A 22,276-nucleotide genomic window follows, 5' to 3' on the forward strand; every position below is an offset into this window, starting at 1 on the left:
TTTGATCGTTTAATCCTGGCCGTGTGCACTACTTTGTGTCTTTCCAGTAATGTGTCTGTGTCTTTCCAGTAGCGAGATCCCGACTTCTGAGCGTGTAATATATATTTTCTGACCGTGTGCACAATTCTGTCTCTTTCCAGTATGGCAGGCTCCCGATTTGAGCGTGTAATATATATTTTCTGACCATGTGCACCATTCTGTCTCATTGCAGTATGGCGGGCGCCCGATCTGAGCATGTAATATATATTTTCTGACCGTGTGCACTATTCTGTCTCATTGCAGTATGGCGGGCGCCCGATCTGAGCGTGTAATATATATTTTCTGACCGTGTGCACCATTCTGTCTCATTGCAGTATGGCGGGCGCCCGATCTGAGTGTGTAATATATATTTTCTGACCGTGTGCACCATTCTGTCTCTTTCCAGTATGGCGGGCTCCCGATCTGAGCGTGTAATATATATTTTCTGACCATGTGCACCATTGTGTCTCATTGCAGTATGGCGGGCGCCCGATCTAAGCGTGCTCTCAGCTCAGCAAACGACGGACATCAGCTCAGAAAACCACCTCTGCTCGTCCCGTTCGAGTCACGACTCGAGTCGTACTGGCCGCGACTCGAGTCGTACTGGCCGCGACTCGGACTGTTGTCTACTCCGAGCGGGCAGTCCGCCTCCCCCGCCACCCCCTCCCTCGCCTCCAACGGACTCCTGTACAGCTCGTCTGCAGGAAGCGGCGCCCCCGGCGCCCCTGACGCCCGGGGCGCACAACGCTCACGCAGCGCCAGATGACGCATCTCATACTCGCCTTCGGGGCGCCGAGGCGCAGTCGCGTCAAGTCGAGGGCGCCCGGTATGGTGAGGGCGCCGCGGGCGTCCTAGAGGGCGTCGCCGAGGGCGCCGGCGGTGATGAGGACGCCCGGGAGGCAAATGAACCGTCTCGACTGCCCGCGGATGTGGAGCCGGCAGAGGTCGAGGCCTGGTTGGACGAGCATCCCGACTTTACCAAGGATTTCTTCATGAGGTTAGTCGACGGGGTTGAGTATGCGTATAATTTTTGCCGTATCAGTTTTTGTTTGCTTACATAGGCTTATATGTTTGTTTATTGTTTGCTATATGTTGTTTACTGAATGCTTGAAGGAGGTTTAGTAAGGGATTTTCTCTCACAAAATATTCATCTTCTAGTAAGTGGTTGAAGTGAACGGTAATTTTGTTTAATATTCTACAGCTGTGTTAGAGCGCTGGGTTCGCAGTCATCTCATCAAATTAGCCATAATGAGATACTTACGTTATAAGCTTGCTGGGCAATCAAGATATAATCGAGAGGGGAATGACCCCGAGGTTGTATTAATGGTGAGAGCAATGGTCCGTCAGCAATCAACTGTTAAAGGTTGCCGGACGGTGCAGTCTTATTCATGGTTCTGAGCATGGTTACTGTGTTTCATGGCCCTTTCCCTGGTTCCTGTTTCGCCTCCTCGTCTGCACTTTTACTCTGTTCCATTTGTTTCGCGTGTCTCCTCCTTCTCCTTTTCTCTCCCTTCCTCCCTTGTTCTCTCTCTCTCTCTCTCTCTCTCTCTCTCTCTCTCTCTCTCTCTCTCTCTCTCTCTCTCTCTCTCTCTCTCTCTCTCTTTCTCTCTCTCTCTCTCTCTCTCTCTCTCTCTCTCTCTCTCTCTCTCTCTCTCTCTCTCTCTCTCTCTCTCTCTCTCTCTCTCTCTCTCTCTCTCTCTCTCCCTCCCTCCCTATCTGTGTCTTGTTTTCCTTGTCTGACCCGTCTTCTCTTTTTCAGGAAAGCCTCTCGTCAAATGATTGACGCGTGGCTGATTTCTCACGCCATCACACAGAGCCTACAGGAGAGCTGTCTTCATCGGCACGCCACGTCGGTACCCGGCAGCAGGTAGGGATGACGTCAAAATGACGTCATATGTAGGAGAGCTGTCTGCATCGGCACGCCACGTCGGTACCCGGCAGCAGGTAGAGTGACGTCACAATGACGTCATATGTAGGAGGGCTGGCTTTCATCGGCATAGCACTCGAGTCCATGGCAGATGGTATGAGTTACGTATGAGTTACGGTGCTGCTTTTTAGCGATATTTTGAAATAGATAAATAAATAAATAAATAAATAAATAAATAAATAAATAAATAAATAAATAAATATGCCAGTTCCTATGCAGCTAGTTTCCAACTCATCGGCCCGCTAAGTTTCAACCCAGTCCAGCCTTGCAAGCCACAGTGGGCGTTTTCATGTGCAACTCAAGAGAGCGGGAAGTGAGCAACAAGTGGACCAAGGTCGTATTTTGATTAGTGGGTACCTTGAATGCCCGAAGTAGCTGGTCCAGGCCCTGTCGTCGTGATTATCACGATAGTAGCAGAAGGAAGTGGCTGTATGTTTGTGGACAAGTGATGTCTAGTTTACAGCTTTCGTTATTAAAAATTGAAGGGGAGCCTGCTTACCAAAGTTCTTATGACTAACTTACAGCTAACTTCTCTTACGGTTGTCCCGTATTTATGTGTCGTTTGCTGTGTGGTGTGGTTACACTTGCAAGTAAGGCGACTTTTTATTTGAATTTATGTTCATCTATATATCTGAGGAAGCCTCCAAATTTATTTACCCAGGAAACTTATACTATTGCTTCCGTGTTGCTTGCTCCGTATGTTACCGTATTACCGTACTGCCTATGTTATTGGCTCATGTTTTGAACGGGTATTTTGTTTTCCACTCAGCAACGTATGAATTCGCAAAGTTGCTCAGAACATTGCGTATTGCGCAAAGCTTTGTGTTGGTCCCAGCTGTAGGGTAAGGGCGGGTAATGCCGGGTTCACACCGGATTCCGGACCGGCAAAATTCCGTCTGCCGGGCCGGAAAAATGGCCAATTCCGTGCCGGAAAATTGAAAACTGGTGTGAACCGGCAAATCTGGCAACTTCTTTTGACCGGTCCGGCAGGCCGGAGAGCCAGATTTTCCGGTCCGGCAAAAAGTTGAAATCATCTCAACTTTTGCCTTGCCGGATAGCCACCGTTTGTGATATGAAATTAAGGCACGAGGGAAATAATGTTATGTTTCAGCGCTACAGGACCAATTTAACCAACGGTGCCCTAATAGTCTCGCGATTTTTCACGAGAATATGAAATTCAAGCGTAAATTTGACGGCGTTTCATTTTTATTTCAAAACATTTGCATCTCAAACGGAGTGATAGCTACATATCTGTTTTTGTATTTCACATGACTCATGGCCTTTTCAAATTATAAATTTATTTAATTGGTTGGAAAATATCCATGACTTTATAATAAAAAAGATAAATATTATAAGGAAGCGGTGAAAAGGGCGAATTTGTGGAACAACATTGCGGACGCGCTGGTTGTAGAAGGAGCGGAGCCAGTATCTGCAGAAGAGATTATCAAGCGCTGGAGCCGGCCGCAGGACAGGTAGCACAATGTACGTATTGCTAACTTCCGTCGTCTACGAAGTGGAGCCAGCCGAGCAGATTCTGAAATCTACATTCTACAAGACGCGCTGACAACACTTCTCTGCCCTCGATGCCCTCCTACACAAGCACATAGCAGCTCGGGAGGGTGGAGACAGTTTTGCCATTCAATCGCAAGTAGAAGATTCAGGAAATACGATGGTACTATGCCAAGGATATTATCCCGCGCCCTGCTGGGGGTGGGGGTGGGGGGGGGGATATTTGAACCCTACCTGTGATTTTTCGCGAACATCTCAAAAACGGCGGCTGTTTTTGGCACACCTTATCATGCATCTTTTCTGCACATGTAAAAATTGTAGACCAAGGTCACTTAAGGTCAGGTCACCAGGTCACTTCAAGTGACCTCACCTCATACAAAGTTTCAACGTCTTCCATATGCTACATCGAGCGACCGACCTCTTTGAAACTCTCAGCGATTGATAAGGGCAACAATATGTACACAATTTAAATAAATAACTATCTCGGAATTTTGATATCGGTGACCTAAGGTCAGGTCAATTTTGTGACCCCCCCCCCCATTATAAGTCAATGGGAGAAAATTGATGCCAAGTTATGCGTTGGCTTGTTGTAAATCGTCGACATTCGACCTGAAAATCGGTGAAATTCGGCTTTCCATTACCTCTGGTGACCTGACCTTTGATTTGACCAAAAAAAGTGACCGAATTAATTTCGTCATTAATTTTGACGCTCTTTCGAACGCCGCCTTCCCCGTATCGCTACGTGGCCCAGGAGCCGAGTTAAAAGGGGGGGGTGTTAAACACCCCCACCAGCAAGGCGTGGAAATTTGGGACCCCAGCGGGGCGCGGGTTATGGCAGTAGAGTTCAGTGACAGATGACCGATTTTGAGACCCAGCCATCTACATCAGCAAGCGTAATATCAAGCTCGCCGTCTCTAATGCGCCCTGCCCAGCCCTCAATTCCTCTTTGTTCGCAAGTGTTTTTAAACCAACAACAGCCAAAGCGTGATTGAAATTTATTAGTGTCTTTTTGTCGATACCCAGCCCGCATGCTGTAAATGTTAAATTGTATTAATCTTGCTAATATACATACCAGTGAAGTATGGATGATTTTCGGTTGGGTGGAACTGCATCAGGGACTTGTACAGCCGTCACACAAGTATGTTCGATTTCAAAATAATTCGCGAGATTGCTTGGTACCTACTTATCGTACTTGATGGTTGATGATTATGACATTTCCGGCTCGACTTTCCGGTTTTCCGGTTCTAGCGACTTTTTTGACATCTAGCGACAATTTCAACATTTTGGTGCCGGCCCGGCAGACGGAATTTTTCCGGACCGGAAAACCGGTGTGAACCCGGCTTAAGAGTACGCGGGCGATAAGAGTACGCATCAGCTGTTTCGGTTGCTTAGCAACGCGGGTTTGTCGAGTTCATGAAGTGACATGAAGCCGTTAGTGCGTGCATGTCACCAACGGAACGTGGGCGTTGAGCGGCGACGCTGTTGAGTTTAAGGCGATGAATATAATTTTCGAGCGTTATGATATTATTATGATATGGTACAATAATTTTGATACTTGGCAGTTGAGATAAGGTACATTTCCGTGATTGTTGTGGGAAACTTGTGAGATTATCTGGGGAAATACTGTACAGTGCAATATTCTGTTTGCGAAGTTTTGCACAACGTTTCGGGGTTGTTTTGTGCGCGAATTGCATGTACGGTAAGAGGACGCACTGTTCAGGAGGGTAAGAGTACGCAGAATTACACATTAAATCGAATATACAGAAATATAGAATTATTAAGCTATCGCTCAATGACGTTTGTTTTGAGGTATATCATCAATGGAGCACTGTGATGCAGATGCGTACCCGAAATTCTTCCAAATACGAGTTATTCTCCTTTTTGATTGTGCATTTTTTTAAGAAACACACGACATGATTATTTCCTGATTTATAGACTTGAAAGATTTATTTTATGTTTTTCTTTTTGGATACTAGAATTAACTTAAATGCCTTCTGAGTTTGAAGTTAAGCATTTGGACAGTGCAAGCTGCATAGGTGTGTGTTCATATGCTTGCGTACTCCACCCGCCTGGCGTGCGTACTCTTACACACCCCATATGGTAAGAGTACGCAAGTGCAACGGTTCAGAAAATGTCAGTTTTAGACCACTTCCATTTACGCTGAAGGATCGTTGCCCCATGGGTTGATGGCTAATTCAATGAACTTTGATATTCCCTATTTGCGATTTCTTTCCTTCAAATATTAACCCTCGCCCGCACATGGGGGGGGTGGTTGCCACCCCCCCCAGGCAGTCTTTCTGCTCTGCACTCAACATTTTTAGAGCTAGAAGGCTGATTTTTCGTATAGCTGCTCCTCTATCCTTTCTTGATGTCCACTGAAAATTTCAAGTTTCTGTGATTTTTGGTTTCGGAGATATGACCTTGTTTTTGAGGTCATGTCATGACCCAAATGGCCAATTCTCAACATCTTGCGTTTGCCATGGGCCTTGTGGGCTTTTGACACCCTGATTTCGGCCTTTTTTGCCAGTCTTACCTCCCACCTATCATGGAACATGTTGTTCAACGATGTACAGGGGTCAAGGTCAGGGTCAAGGTCAACCTAGGTCATCTAAGATAATTGCGTTTTAGGCAAGCCGAATTTACTTTTTGTGAAGTTTTTTGATTGCATTTTTGGTAAAAGCTTCTCAGATCATGATTTCATGTAATATGGACCCAAAAACAATCGGTGTACACATCAGTATACACACAGACACACACAGACATACAAACACATATAATTGACCTTGACCTAACTTGACCTGAAATGACCTCAGCAGCAAAATTCTGGTCGGGTAGTGTGACAAAGAGGTTCTAGCTGGCTTGGCACCAGAAAACAGCATCGTCATCGGTATTTGATAAGCAGCGCACTTGATATCCAACGGTGACCCAAGACAGCAACATTTTTTAGTTTGACCTGACCTGGAAGGTCAATGACTGACCTGAGAAGGTAAAACTGGGTATCATTGGATTCGTCTCTTCCCAAAGAATCTTTTTGGTCTTTACCGCTAAGCTCTATCTCCAACAGGAACGAAATGGCGCGGGGGGGGGGGTGGCAACCACCCCCCCCATGTGCGTTCTAGGATGGGAAAATGGCATGTGCGGGCGAGGGTTAAACAAATGAGAGCAAGAAATCCACTAAGTGCGTACTCTTATACGACTTCACCCTAACCCTAACCAGTACCTCGCCATTGCTCCTGTTCTCTATTGCGTTGCATTGTATCCTGGCTATTCCTGCCTGTGTATTTCGGAGAAACAACGCCCCTGCAGTTGAGAGCAGGGATTTGGGTCAGCCTCGCCACATCGGGGTCGGCTCATGGGGGCCGTCTCTCTCTCTCTCTCCCTCTCTCTCTCTCTCCCTCTCTCTCTCTCTCTCGCTCTCTCTCTCTCTCCCTCTCTCTCTCTCTCTCTCTCTCTCTCTCTCTCTCTCTCTCTCTCTCTCCTCCAGCAGCCTGTGGCTGATATGTGGGTTAAGTTGGGGAAGAACTAGAGAGACGAATCAATTAGACGCTATAGGATATGACATGAAAACTCATGAAGAGTTAGTGAGCTAGTGTGTAGTGTGGCACCAGCGCAATCTTGCCAGTGCTTGCTTAGTGAGTGACCTGGAAGGAACAGTGAGTCATTGTCGGTGACCATGCGGTTTATATGAGGTTAGCGAGGAGCATGATTTGCTAGGAACATGACTTGTATAGAAGCCATGCTCACGGATCCTGTTTGCTGTTGGCATTAGAGGTCATGCACAATGGCCCTGTGGAGAAAAGAGAGCAAAGGATTGCCTGGTGCCAAAAGAAAGTTACGATAATTGGTGGAGTTTCCCATAAAGCATAAGTTAAAATCTGATAGATATTCAAGCGTGAATATGCAGCACGCATATGAAATACACGATGCACTTTCATAAATTGTATCATTTTGCATGTGTTGAAAAGCACATTACTAGGCGCGGCTCAAGCTTGGAGCACGACTCACGCCCCTTTCCCAAGTTGTTTAGTCCTTGGCTGTCTCTAACTGACTGCAACTCAGCTGTTTTATCTGTCGTATTATCCTATCAGTCGTAAAAATAACCAAGAGACACACGTAACATATTCAAGCCCCCTTCTCAAACCCCATTCTTCTTTCACCCTTCTTCATCATACTGACCCTTATTCCATACTTATCATACTTACTTACCCCTTTCTCCATTTCAGAGTCACCTCCGGGTCGGTGACTCCGGTTCGAAAAATCTCCGCCCACGAGTTCGAGCGAGGTGGTACCCTGAAAGCCATAGTAAACACGGTCGGGGGTAGTCCCACCTTCCTGACGGCCCCCACACCGGAATCAGCGGCGGCGGCGGCAGCCGGCAGGCGGCAGAGATGCAAACCGCGATCCGAGCTGCAACACCTGGATGAAAAGGTTAGTGATGCAAATTTTGAGGGGAAGGGGGTTGTAAGGCCTTGGTGATAAGGTGAGTGGTGCGAATTTTTGATGTGATGTGTGACATCTCGATGATAAGGCTAGTAATGCAAATTTTTGATGTGTTGCGCAATGGTTCGATAAAAATGTTAGCAAATGCAACCCTCTTATCTTCAGCTTCATCACGACGAAAAACACTTTTGTCGTGTATTTACAGCTATCACAAGTGGCAAAAGAATATACATGATACTTTGCTTTTGTATGCGCTTCATTATTGGAGTATGTTCCTTTTGCTTGTTTTGCATTATATTTATCATTTTATTTTGCTTTTGCTAGGCCTGCTTGCTAATGTACCTACCACCACATCGGAAAATCAGCTTTCCCAGCTACTGAATACCGGCTTTTTTTGCCTGAAACAAATGAATGCATTGACGCTATGTGAATGAGCATCAAAACACCTTGGAACTTTATAACTGAAGCTCAAATTGAATAAGTTAGTCGGGCTACGAGCTCAGTTTGTCTGGAGCATAGGAAACCGCTCGAGATTGATTCCCGGTACCCTATTCGCCCCATCTATTTTACTACTCTACTCTTGAACATCACCCATGGCAACAAGTCGTAAATATTTTATGGCAACATGTTCTGAAATTGATCTGACTTTAACTACCCTGCTCAATCAAAATTCAGTACACGCATTCCCGTATAAGATTTTGGATGCTGCTGGGCCGCAATTACTTGCCGTCAATGTTTAATTAGCAGTACCGGTTTAATTAGCTTTGTTGCTGGGTGTTGAATTCATTACGTGTTCAGTCGTTTCGGTACTTTGAACATAGCATTGCGAATAGTAGTTGGTGGGATAATGTCAATTCAGGCAATGACTGCGCCTCGCTTGAAGGGCCAATAAATGAAGATTGTTGCTACGGAAGCTGTATGCAAGGGATTGGATGTCAGTTTCGCCTGCAAGGTGACGTTTCTGGAGTAAAATGTGATGCGAGATATCTTTACTAGCCATTTTCTTTGCCTTAGTTGATTGGTTTCTAATTCATTGAAATGAGTATATTTCATGAGCGAGCAATTTGTCTATCAAATGAAGTAAGTTTTAAAATAAGGTAATTATAGTCCATTTTTTTCAAAAGGCTCATGGCCCGAAGTATTATTTTGGAGTTTGCACGTGCGGGACGCTAGAAAATAACAAGATACCTATAAGAAACAGGTAGCTCCGATGTTTTGAGTAAAGCCCCCGTGACGTCATTATCATTTTTTATGTGGAGAATTCTACCTACAAATAAAATATCCCACATACGAAAATTCGTATTATGTAATGAAAAATTACAATCTTTCAATTTCATCACGAAAACTATATTATTTATTTTAAAAAATTAAAACCCTTCAAGCATTTGTCCCAACCCCCTGCTACACCTTTGGTCACGTGACTACGGTGGTGAACTTTGTTTTTTGCAATGTTGTGACCTAAACGGAAGTAATAAATGTTGAAAATGTATTATTCATGTTGTTTGAAGCAGCAATCGTGTAACTAGATGTTTAAATTATTTATAAACTGCTGTTAAGAGGTCACGTGATGCTACCAGATTATGTACACGACAGCATCTTCTTGAACTTCGATTTTGAGTACTTGTACCTTCTTTGAGGCCTAATAATGGACATTTTCAGATATAAAATGAAACACTGAATCTAATGACGCCAACATTTAATCCTTTTTGCACTTCCAGACTGAGATATCCTGGCATGAACTTTGGCCAATTTGTGTGTAAAGCCTATGGTGAAGGGAAAACTTCACGCCCAGCTGACGTCACAGACCTCGGCTACCAAATCGTGTCCGGTGGGGTCGGAAAATAACGCAAGCCGAGATGAATTTCTCGGCCATTTTTGAAAGATAACCGCAGTGCTACGGAACGAGTTGTTCAGTTGAGCTTATATTCTGTGTCACGTTTCAAAATGTTAGTAAATTCATAGATTTTGAGCCATTCTGTTAATTTTGCATGCTAATGAAACGTCATTCCTGTAGTAACCTTGATTCCACAGCCAGCCCATCACTTCAGAAACTAGCAAGCGGCAAATCTTTAAACAACCAAGACAGAACAATGATTTTTGCTACTATACTCTGTCGGGGGCCAGAATTCTGAACGGCAGGCTCATGGAAAACATGTCATTGTCAACCGCTGAAGCTGGTGATGCTCTATATTGTTGTCTTACATTGTGTTTTCGCATGCTACGTAGAAACTTCGCCTTCGGTCGTCTTTTTAATAACTCCTTCCACAGATTTTTCCAATGCAGAAATCAATTGATCAGTATTGTAATAGGTCGGCAGATATGCTGGCGCATGTTTCTTTTTGTACTTACCAAGAAATAAATTTAAAACAAAATGTCAATCCGTGTGTTATTTTTGTAGGCCTGCAAACAGGTCATCCACATGATCATTTTAATCATTTATTTAATGCCTATGGCTAGACCCCGTGTGGAAGCATTTTCGATTCACAGTTCCTCATTATGAGTCTTATGTCTATACTTTATCGCAAATCAGAGACCAGCCTGGACCAGCTGACCAGTCTGATTTCGAAACGTGCCAAGCCGGTGTTCGTTGATTTTTGTCAAAACCACCACTTTGCACGTGACAATTCTAAAATCGATTTTCGGGCCGTGCGCCTTTTGAAATAAAATGGACTATAGTACCTTTTATAATGGATATTGGATACACTATACGAAATCCCGTTAGATAAATAATTCTAGCATACGCACACTGGAAAAAAATGAACAAACCAACGCCTTTTCTAAAAGCATGCCCACTATAAGCTTCGTATATTCAATAGCGGTAGCTCAATGTTTTTGCAGTTGTCACATGAACAAATGTTCTACATTCAAACGCACGATCTGGCTCCTATCTGTTCAATCATTAGTTCAGTGTATGTAGCTTACTTTTCCTCGATCGATAATTTATTTGTAGTAGTCCGGTATGCCTGGTTGCTGTGACTAATATCTAACAAACGTATAGTGCTTGACAGTAGCCGAGCCTGCTAAACTACCATAAGGCGGCATCTAACGTCTGAGCAGAATGCGTTGACTTTGCATTGTGTTCAGCATTTGCCGAGACGTATGACTAACAATTGTCTATGTTAAACGCTAGCCGAATGTTTCATGTTCTGATATAAGATGTTTTAGATTTATATAAAGTGCTAAAGTCCGCTGTTTTAGTACAGAAATAGGCGGGTGCAATGAACTAGCTTCTGCTAAAGCGTATAGCATGTGGCATACCAAAACATGTAGCATGACAGACTTCAGTTGGCTTTCATAATCGGAGTGTGTTGCATCTTCGTAGAGCCTCGTTGAACACTTCGACCATGGTAACGTGCTTCACTAAGGTTTATGTCTCAAATTAGCTTAGATCATGATAACAGTTTATAAGTGTCTACAAATATACCTACATATCTGTACAATGGAGTCCCTAGCACTAGAACTTTTCCAGGTAGTTAGGCTGTTGTAGTTTCTAACATTACATTATCGTGTTGGAACCATTCTAGTTCTAGTGCCAAACACTATGTAAGGATGCTTAGACGGAATAAACAAGCGCATGCTTAATTAGTTGATCTTAGTGTCTCCTAACAATAGCCAATAATGGAATGGTAGTATAATCAAGCCCAAAACACTAGCCAAAGGCGTTTGGCTCTTCTTAGCCCCCTTCCCACACTAACTGCCTGCATCGGACTGCGGTTACCCCATTATAACACCATAGGTAAATGGAGCTCACCCTGGTCAACCCATGGTCACCGAGCATGGTTCAAACTCTCAGCGTAGTCGAGGGAGCGGCTCAAGCTCCCACCGTGCACGATTGAGCGGCTCAAATACCTACCGTATTCTCGACTTGCGGCGCATGGCCCCGGGCGAGGTAAGTCACGTGACTGTGGGTCAACGGCACGGGATGAGTCACGTGACACGCTTCGGGTGACGGTTTTTTTGTGGTGTTAACTCCGCTTGGTGATGGGGCTGGAATTGGTGATGGTAATGGATTGGTGATTGCTTTTTTGTCGTGATGTGTAGAAATGCATGATGGATAAATGGCATGATAACATATATTTTTGTGAATGTTTTGGTGATACTAAATCGTCGAAAACATGAACTTTTTGCTGTTTTTTTTCATCGAATTTCATATAATTGTTTATTAAATTTTTCAATTCATCCATTTCAATTCATTTTTTTATTTAATTCATTCATTTTTCATCGTCTGTTTCAAATAAAGTATCAAAGATTTAGTCTGAAAAAGATCGCTAAATTCATTGCAATGATCAATAAATTTGAAGGAGCTCATACGACTTGACCTTGAACTAAACATCATTCGCAGATTTGTCACTATGACCTTTGCTGACCTCATTTCACGAAACCATTTCATGTAAAATGACGATAATAACTCAAGTTTATTGTACAAGACAAAGCTTTCGATACATAAAGTATATTGATCACTGTCAATGAGATGTATCTACATCTCATTGACAGTGATCAAGATACCTACTTTATGTATCGAAAGCTTTGTCTTGTACAATAAACTTGAGTTATTATCGTCATTTTACATCTGTCATGGATTCGTTATAAACCATTTCATCATGCCCTTTACAGTTACAATTATTATTCAAATGAATAACTTGTAGTAATGGTGATAAAAGTTATGCTACGCATCCAATCATAAATTTGTTCGCAATACCGGCTTATGCAATTGATAGTTTGATAGCAGTTTGCATTTCGTCATCTGGATTAAACGGACATTTTAAACATACGGTGTTCAAATGTTTCATCTCAATGTCACGAGTTTAGGAGGAGCGTTCCACTGCTAGGGCCTGAAGCGTGCGCAACTCACATCAGAGAAGGCCTGGGGTAGCGTGACGGGGGGATGGGGAAGGGATGGGGAGTTCAACAGGTGTGCGGCTAGAGTGGCCAGATTTTGAGCCCGCCACCCCGACCGCCGCGCTGGCTAGGCGCACTACGAGGCTGATTTGCAACGGTGGTAAAATTGTATATCATAGGTTTCTTTTTGCTCTTTTTTATGCTGGATCCTTATGTGGCAATGGTCATTAATTTAAATAATGTTAACCAGATATTGTTGTACAATGATGGGTAAGTAAATAAACTGATAAGTTAATAAATAAACAAACACAAAGTTATTGGATTTGATGAAAAAATCGTTGTATCAGTTAATGAGCGGTGAAAATATTCCACACCTAGACATAACTAGGTAAATGATTCAATGTCGCTATCATAGCCCAGAATCGCGAGGGCTCTGCACCAATGAAAACTCATTATATCATGTGTAGGACAGGCAAACCCTATGCAGACCTCTGTCGCACATTGTTTAGCTTGCGCCGGTGGACACTAACATTCGCCGTTGGAGGGCTTGGCGTATGTGCTTGTTTATTGTACATGTATGTATGGCGTGTCATGCTCTGTTCTGTCTGATGTCTTCTGCTCCAGTTAATTTCATTTGCCATGACTGTAGGTGTTCGCTGCTCTTCAGCGTCTGACTTATGCAGTCAGGCAGAGAATCTCTAGATTGGACAGGCTGGAATTGCTGTTTACTTTATCGTTGACCCTCAAACATCTCGGTTGGTATGGCAATCATTCAACTTTGTTTATATTGACCGGGTGCCCTAGCTAATGTGGACGCTGGACAGTCCTTGGTCACTTGAAGTTGTCGTACCTAAATTTATTTCAATTATATTTCTGCCGTTTTCCTTGATGTTTTTTTTTCTGGACGTGACGGTTGGTAAGTTAATGACCATGACAAATTAGGTTAAAAATTCGATTCTTACAACAACAACAACAAAATGGTTCTGAAGAACAATCACTGAGAAGGGAGGGATGGCGCCAAATTAATTACTAAATCCATAGCGGTCGGTGGTGGTGAAAAAATGTTACCTCCTGTATGTGTTTCGGCACGAATCATGGTCTCGTGGCCCCTTCTCAGGTCCGCCCCTGCTGCCACCAATGCTTCTGCACTGCTTCACTGTGTTTGTGGCGTTTTTTCAAAGTGCTATCGGATCCATGTGAGAAGCTTCTCTAGAGCTATAACGTGGGCCAACCCTAAGTGTGGACTACTTTGTGTATGGGTAGCAGTTTGCATACCACTGGAAAACTGTCTATTTCGGAGACAATGGGCCCGTGCACTGCCGCTTTTGGATTTGTCAGTGTATGTTTGCGTCTGCCTGACACCCAGTCCCTATATCGTAAGAAAGTCGATCGTTCTATGTGACGTCACCTGCTTGTAGGTTTGTGGCTGTTTTTGTTTGTTCTTGGTTATACCCAGAACAAACAAAATATGTGTCTTTATTGTCTTCATGTATTGTCAGACATTGTCCTTCGTCGTTATGCGTTATCCTTCTATTGCTTGCTTGTGTTTGGATGTTATTGATTGATCTGTTGGATGACGTTCAGCTGGCCTTTTTAGGAGCTGGTGCTGCATTATGCATCTCTCCTGCAAGAGATTCTGCTCTGATTTAGTTTAGATGCATAACTTTATGATTTTGATAGAACAATGCTCATAAATATATAAATCAGGCATGCATGCTATAAATCCTATAAATCATATACAAAACACTTTCTAAGTCGTCATTCTAGGTATACATTATGACGTCATCAGTATGTCCCTCCCTTCAGAAGCTGCATTTGTATTGGTTCTGTGTGTTTTATTTACGTTTTTTGGTGTTCTTCCTGTTGCTCTCTCTTCCAGTTAATCTCATATGAAGTCATCTGTCTTCCACCGCCCAACAACTTTGTCTTGCCATCGAACACCCCTGCAGCACGTGCTGATTTTCTAATGACGTCATTTATCTCTCTCCTCCAGGAGCTGGTTCTGGAGCTTGTCAAGGACATCTGCAATGACCTGGATGTTTGCTCACTCTGCCATAAGATTCTCCAGAGTGTGAGCGTTCTCACCAGGGCCGATAGATGCTCACTATTTCTGGTGAGGGGTGAGAAGGAGTCCGGATCGAGACATCTGGTGGCGCAGGTAAGAGAGATGAGAGAGGAGACGGAGGGAGGGAGGGAGGGAGGGAGGGAGGGTGAGGGTGAGGGTGAGGGTGATGGAGGGAGGGAGGGAGGGAGGGAGGGAGAGAGAGAGAGAGAGAGAGAGAGAGAGAGAGAGAGAGAGGGGAGGGAGGGAGAGAGGGATGGAGGGAGAGGGAGAGGGAGAGGGAGAGGAGAGGAGGGAGGGAGGGAGAGAGAGAGAGAGAGAGAGAGAGAGAGAGAGAGAGAGAGAGAGAGAGAGAGAGAGAGAGAGAGAGAGAGAAGGAGAGAGAAAGAGAGAGAGAGAGAGAGAGAGAGAGAGAGAGAGAGAGAGAGAGAGAGAGAGAGAGAGAGAGAGAGAGAGAGAGAGAGTGCAGGAGAGGGGTAATTCAACTCGTGAGATCTCTAACCCCGAACGTATGTGGCTTTGGCGACATGTTAAGGGTAAAGTCCTGCTCAACTGTTTACCTCAAATGATGCTAATCTGTCACAGATTCTCAACTGCCATCCGATATTCGTCATTCTACCCAAAATCACGAACTAACCGACATTCGCTAGCATAGCATTTTGCATTACATCATCTCCACATGCCATAATTCACCCTAACTCTTCCAGTCTGACGCGTGGATAGTTGACGATGATCGTAGCGTCGTCGATCTTCGCTGAATTAGATTGGAGCGGTAACGTCTCAGTCTGGTGACATTTGGTAAACATAGCCTGACTGCAGCCTCGGGCGATTTATCGCTGATGAAACTGGCGTTCCAAAATGACATGTTGTTCCGGGTGAATCGGAGGATGATTTAGGAGCTGGACAAAGGCCAAGGGTATGTTGAAAGAGTTATGCTAAGTGATAATCAAATGAACATTGATAATACCTTTTCGGATAGCATTTTGATCCGCTCGTGATAGCTACTTGGTCAGGCTTATCACTTATTTAAGCATTAAAAGTTCACTTATTTTTTATCATCGTATCGAACAACACATGCAATCCCCTCATTGCAATAATTGAAGGCGGCATTATGCCACTTAACGAAAACAAAAAGAAAATGAACAGATTTTCGGTCCTCACAGCCATGGGCTAGGGATCAAACGTAAACAGAACTTCCATCATTTGATATACTAATTGCCAATATCGGCTCTCTGCTCATCAGTGTTCAGTGGCGTACGCACATACAGGACATTCCGTGCATGCCCTGTCCCTTTGGCTCATCGTCCTCGGCGCCCTCAGTGACTGGCGCTCCTCTGTCCAGTGTTGGCGCTCCTCCAGTCGATAGCGGCGCGCTTCTAGTTGATGGCGAAGCCCCTCTGTCCAGTATTGGCGCTCCTCTGGTATTCCTGGGTACGCCACTGTCAGTGTTGTTTTGGGTTCAGGCTTTGGTGGTCTTCGGTGGCTGTCAATCCCTTTGTCCCAGTTCAACCCCAACCGAAGGCTGCCAGTAGGCCCTGGGTTCGAAACCGGAACCTATCATCTTTCAGTTTGATCTCTTACCAATCAAACTAACCAACTCGTTTTCTTTCCACAGCTTTTCGATGTGAACTCACACAGTAAGGTCGAAGAAACCAAGCGGGAACTTCGCATGCCCTGGGGAGCTGGGATCGCTGGATTTGTCGCAGACCAGGGACAGCCAGTAAATGTACCTGACGTGTACCAGGTGAGAGACGCGTGACGTCATTGGAGTGAGGGTAAATGATGTCATTGGGATGGAGTTATAATGGTGTCATCTGATTCCCTATTAGTTTCCCCCGTAATTTTATAATTGCTGGTTGCTTTCAGGGCGTAAGTAATTAGAGATTCATTATATGGAGAACATCGACTGATTATCATCAAAGTAAGCACTGATAGGTAGCGGGAAAACCCGCAATTATGATTTATTCAATCCTTTATAAAAACGTAATAATAGGCAATCCTCATTATAATTCGAGTAAGATTTTAAGACAAAAGATGTAATAAAAACACAAGTACGGAAGCCCCAGGTATAGAAGACTATTGGCTATACTAGACGTGGCTTTTTCAAACGCCATTATTTCTGACATGTATCAGGCGTCACGAGTACCTATCGCCTAATTGACGCCTGGTCAGTCTCTGAAGACGCCTGGCCAGTCTCACACTGCGTATGCTGACACATTTTACACACACCCGTGTGTATATCTCTATGGGACGCGTGCGCGTATGAACGTAGAGTGATCTAGAGCAGGCTTACACGCACATGTCGTCCGGAATATGCTGGAAATTATCAGAGTAGGGCATTTAGAGTCATCAGACTTCGCCATCATAGGGGCGCCCAGCTTTCACGCATGCTGTGACTGTCCCATGTCTTGTTTTAGCAAGTAGCATGAGAAAATAATAGTATTGCTGTGAAATATTTAGTATATTGCTATGAAATAGTATGTTAACATTGACTAGCTGATTGGGAAATGACGCCGCTTGTCAATAATACACTGCATATGACCAGGACCCAACTCTAACCAAAATGCAGTCGCAAGTAGCTTTGCGATTGGTGACATGATTTTGTGACCCATCAATCACCATGAAATTATCCTCTCATCTAAAAGGACATAACTTATTTTGCACTGCCTACCAAACCATTTCACACATATCGAATTGCTTTTCTCCTAATTTATATCCAAGCATGCTGTATTTACTATTTACGAACATATTTATAAACGACGCTTATGACCATGACCCGGCGCCACCGACAGGACCCCCGTTTCAACCAGGAGGTGGACGCGAGCACTGGATACCGGACCCACTCTTTGCTCTGTATGCCCATCAAAGACAGCAACGGAGAAGTGCTAGGAGTGGCGCAGGTGAGACGAAAACGGCGTAAGAGTGACGAATAGGGTGCAGGTGGAGCGGTATTAGCGCAGGTGAGACGAATGTGGCGGAGGTGAGACGGGTGTGGCGCAGGTGGAGCGGTATTAGCGCAGGTGAGACGAATGTGGCGGAGGTGAGGCGGGTGTGGCGCAGGTGGAGCGGTATTGGCGCAGGTGGAACGGTATTAGCGCAGGTTAGACGGATGTGGCGCAGGTGGGACGAAAATGGCGCAGGTGCGACGAATGGGGCGTGACCCGTTCGTCGTCTGATTCCAAAGTCCCTTTTGCAACTAACCACTGCCTACCTCTCTTCATTGTCCTCTCTTCGTCGCATTATTCCCCTTTGTCACTGACTTCTTACCATTCCCTATTTACCCCCCTAACATCTCCCGTCGTTTCTATTTCCCCAGGCGGTCAACAAGCAGGGCGGCGGCCGGTTCACCGCCGCTGACGAACTGGTTTTCGCCAGTTATCTCCAGTTCTGCGGTATTGGACTGAGGAACGCACAGCTCTACGAACGCTCTCAGCTGGAGAACAAAAGGAACGAGGTGAGTAAAAAAGGAACGAGGTGAGAAAAACAGAAACAGGGTGAGAAGGAAAGGAACGCACAGCTAAACAAACTTTCACAGCTGGAGAACAAACGGAACGAGGTGAGTAAAAAAGGAACGGGGTGAGTAAAAAAGGAACGAGGTGAGAAGAAAAGGGAACGGGATGAGAATGAAACGGGTCGAGAATGAAATGGAAAAGCGTACGAATAACACAGACCAGATGAGACGGTGCTTAGGGAACAAAGTTGACAAAACAGGACTGGTAGGATAGAGCTGATAAAACGGAACGGGTTAAATACTCCAATAAGACGGAAAGGAAGAAAAAGAAGTGAACGAGTGTTAACGCCACTATGGGTACATAGTTTTATACAGCATTTCTGGGACCATGTTAGACTGACGGTGTCTAAAATTCAGCGTTTTCCCGAACCTTGTTCTGCTGTGCGGACTGCGGCACCACCGCGTGAATAGAGTGACCCTATTTGGGGCCGCGCTGCATGCATTGTCCAAAAAACATCTTGCTTAGTGTATTGTTTTGGTGTTTTGCTACCCAACAAGACAGCTTTAATGTCACGCAATTACAACATAATGCAGGTGTTGTTACACGCGTGTCTAACTAATGATCACATGATTATTTTTATCTTGTGTGGCGCATTTTTTATTTCAGCGTAGAAAACTCAAATGTCACCAGTATGTCCTATTTTCTTACAGATCCGTACACTTGCCTGATTTGCCAGTCCCGGGCTATGTGCGCTAGTAATCTTGGGCATCCAGCTGCTCCTTTGGGAGTATTTTAGCAACCCATGGGCGTAGGAACGGCTGGAACATTGTGGGTGCATGGGTGCAGGAATCCAGCCATGGCCGGTGAAGCGGGGGGAGGGGGGGGGGGGGGGGTAGGGAGCGACACCCGAGCGAAGGCTCGTTACGAGCTTTGAGGGGGGTGTATACCATGTCGAAAAGGTACCGACCGATAAGTGCATTTGGAAGCATTAATTCCCTCGCATGTGTAGGGGGTTCGAATGAGCCCCCCCCCCCCATGGTTTTTCGCAAATAACTCGCGCAAAAAGCAACCGATCGCGACGAAGCTTTAAGTACCCTCGAGATGATCAGTTTTACACCTACTCTGAAAATTTCATGGCCCTGACCCAAAAGACCTTTGACCTGTAACCTGATTCTCGAGACCATGTTCGGCCGGAATCGCGATTTGGCGTACGTCAGCTCACATTATCCGCGCGTTTCCAGTCTTTTTGTGATTATAGATGTCCAAACATGTGAAAGTATGTTCGTCCCATGCATCACGGTGGGTGTGAAGGTCACCTGAAGGTCAGGTCAGGTCATTGACCTTTGATGACCTTGGTTCACTTTTTCGAGCATTACATGTTTCTAGGGTAGTTTTTTCGGGCTGTTTTCGAATTTAGCATCCAATTTTGAATGTTAACGAAGTAGTTTAAGTGCCTTCGTAACATGCTACGACGCCGTCAGTGGTAGTTGACACCTACTATGGATAGCCGGTAGGACGCCTAATGGTTAACCTGACCTGACCTGACCTGACCCGATCTGGCCTAAATGCATGAAGAAATCATCTGTGATCAAAACTAGCATGATATTCGTGATCAGCACCCAAAAAAAAACATAGCAGCCACCCTTTACGACGTTCTAACAGGTCCCGATTTTCCCGACTTTTGGGTCATTGACCTGACCTGGAAGGTCAACCAATGACCTAGGACCTTAAAATTGGGTATCATCGGCCTCTTCTCGTCACAGGCAACACCCTCGTTTTTTTCCGCGAAGCTCTAGCTCGATCACCCCCCCCCCCACTCCTACACCTTAGAAGCTGGAAAACGCCGCACACGTGCGACACGTGTCAATATTTTTTTTTCTTAATATAAATTTAGTCCGAACCTTTTGATGGGAAGGATTCACAAGGACAGAGCCACCGCTAAGCGAAGCTTGTTGCGATGACCCTGCCCTCTACCCTCCGATCGCGCAATTCCGATTCATGGCAGAATTTAGTGTCCAAAGTTTAACGTGCGCACAAAGCCGCGCACGGCCGGTCCCCTCGCTGACTTCGCCTGGCTACGGCCTGCCACCAACCGCAACCATACCTGTCAGGAGGCCCATAAATGTCGAGCGCCCGTCGCGCTTCGAACCCGGACTGCCATAACCGGGAACGCGTGCTCTCACCGCGCGGAGTCCAACGTTCTAACCAACTGAGCTACGGGACCGGCTAATTTATAATATTGATAATTGATAATATTGACTACCGCAAAAAGTAAAAGCGGCCAACTTAGCCATTTTCGAAGATATCGGGCTAAAAATTGTGACAGTGGGTCATCGGCTCGGTATGTGTTCAATCACATGCTCCATCCCTTTTTTCTTCAGCACAAATGTAAGTTTTGAAGACCATCACAAAAGCAAATGCTTCGAAAGATGGATACCTAGTGGGCAACATATCCTGAATTTGCCGTGCTGCATGGAAAGTGAAAGTAGTGCTGATGAGAAAAGGGGTTTTTGGTTCAGATTATTGTGGGTGCAGAATACATTGTCTGCACCCACTGGAGAAATATTGTGGGTGCAGCTGCACCCTTGCACCCATGGTTCCTACGCTTATGTAGCAACCTCAATAACGTTAACCCATTGTAATTTATAACGGCTCCTGACTCCTGAGCCCTTGCGTGTCAGTCAGCGATGCCCCCAAATCGCTAAATCGCCACTATTTTCCTCAGGCCGCACCATTTAGGGTTTATCTGACTATGCTGCGATAATTTAAAGCATTTCGTCGGCGAGGCGAGCCAATTCTGAGTAGAACGGTCCTGGTTTCTGAGAGTTAGCAGTGCTGTCATGTACAGGTTTGGGTATCTGATTTGGCATGCGTTGTGGCACACGTGCGAACGAATGAGCTGTCATAAAAATCAAGTTGACAGAGTAGGACATATGAATGTGATGAGCAGGTACTAGCTTAGAGGATAGTTGAGGATGGTTAGATGTTGATGATGGTTAGACATTGAGAATGGTTATCAGCAAAATGCGTTGTCAATATGATACCTTTTGTACTTCGAGCAATATCTGATGCTGAATTGGACATTGTTTCTTCTTGAGAATTCACACATGTGTTTTATTCAATGATAATTGAAATCAATTGTTAGATGTTTGCAATCTCTCTCATCTTGACACTTCAAAATACAACCCCATCGCATCAACTACTGTTGCATCAATGCATAAGACTCATTTTCCCATAACTAACCACCGCCATTTCACCCTTACAGGTTCTGCTCGACCTGGCCCGTATCATCTTCGAGGAGCAGAGCACCATCGAACGCGTCGTGCAGAGAATCCTGGTGCACGCGCTGAGCTTCCTACAGTGTCAGCGGTGTCAGGTTGGTGCACCTAGATCCATCTTGGTACAGTAAAATCCACTCTGATTCAGTCAAGTCCTGCGCAGTAGTGACTGGTTGGTCCTTAGGTCTGATTCCTCTTGGCTCAGTCAAGGAGGTGGTGTCGAGGCAACACCGTTTTGTCTCCGTTGTTATCATGTCGTAAAATGTGTCAGAAGGTGTCATCGTAATGAACTTGGTCATCGCTTGTGTCACATTCCCCATGTGGTGCTGGCGTATGTCGTAACATGACACGGCGTCATATCATTGTAAATGTTCACTGTTTCATCACATCTCACCTGACTATTTGTCAACTAGGTGACATTTGTCAGCATGTGGCACCAAGCGTATTCTTATTTCTTATCTCGTTGATTGTTACCATCAGACATAACATGATAACGACGGGCTATCCGGTGAATGCACCTGATTTGACCAAATCTGTACCTAATCTCTTTAACAGCAAATATCTTAATTTTATAAATTTATTTCAGTGTTTTAATCGATGATGCTCTCTGATAATATGACAAAGCAGGCATATAAGCAATTAGCGCAACCCTAGCTGATAGCTACTAAGAGATACACTGAACCTAATTTGACCAAAATCTGCACCTAATCTGTACCAAATTTGCACCAAATGTGTACCAGATGGCCGTCAT

At 44.9% G+C, this 22,276-nt stretch overlaps 1 protein-coding gene across 1 annotated transcript in view; it reads left to right on the forward strand.

Moving 5' to 3' along the window:
• Positions 1-495: 495 nt before the first annotated feature.
• The window catches only part of LOC122372838 (dual 3',5'-cyclic-AMP and -GMP phosphodiesterase 11-like), a gene marked incomplete at its 5' end in the record, with an annotated part of 42,299 nt that continues 20,518 nt past the window's right edge, over positions 496-22,276 (forward strand). The window contains 8 exons of the mRNA XM_043350441.1: positions 496-1,015; positions 1,778-1,885; positions 7,678-7,882; positions 14,727-14,891; positions 16,411-16,539; positions 17,588-17,695; positions 18,112-18,249; positions 21,513-21,623. Coding sequence (XP_043206376.1) covers positions 496-1,015; positions 1,778-1,885; positions 7,678-7,882; positions 14,727-14,891; positions 16,411-16,539; positions 17,588-17,695; positions 18,112-18,249; positions 21,513-21,623 — 1,484 coding nt within the window. The remainder of the gene's footprint in view (positions 1,016-1,777; positions 1,886-7,677; positions 7,883-14,726; positions 14,892-16,410; positions 16,540-17,587; positions 17,696-18,111; positions 18,250-21,512; positions 21,624-22,276) is intronic.

This window comes from Amphibalanus amphitrite, unplaced genomic scaffold (assembly GCF_019059575.1).
Source record: "Amphibalanus amphitrite isolate SeventyFive unplaced genomic scaffold, NRLGWU_Aamphi_draft 001406F_arrow, whole genome shotgun sequence".
NCBI lineage: Eukaryota > Metazoa > Arthropoda > Thecostraca > Balanomorpha > Balanidae > Amphibalanus > Amphibalanus amphitrite.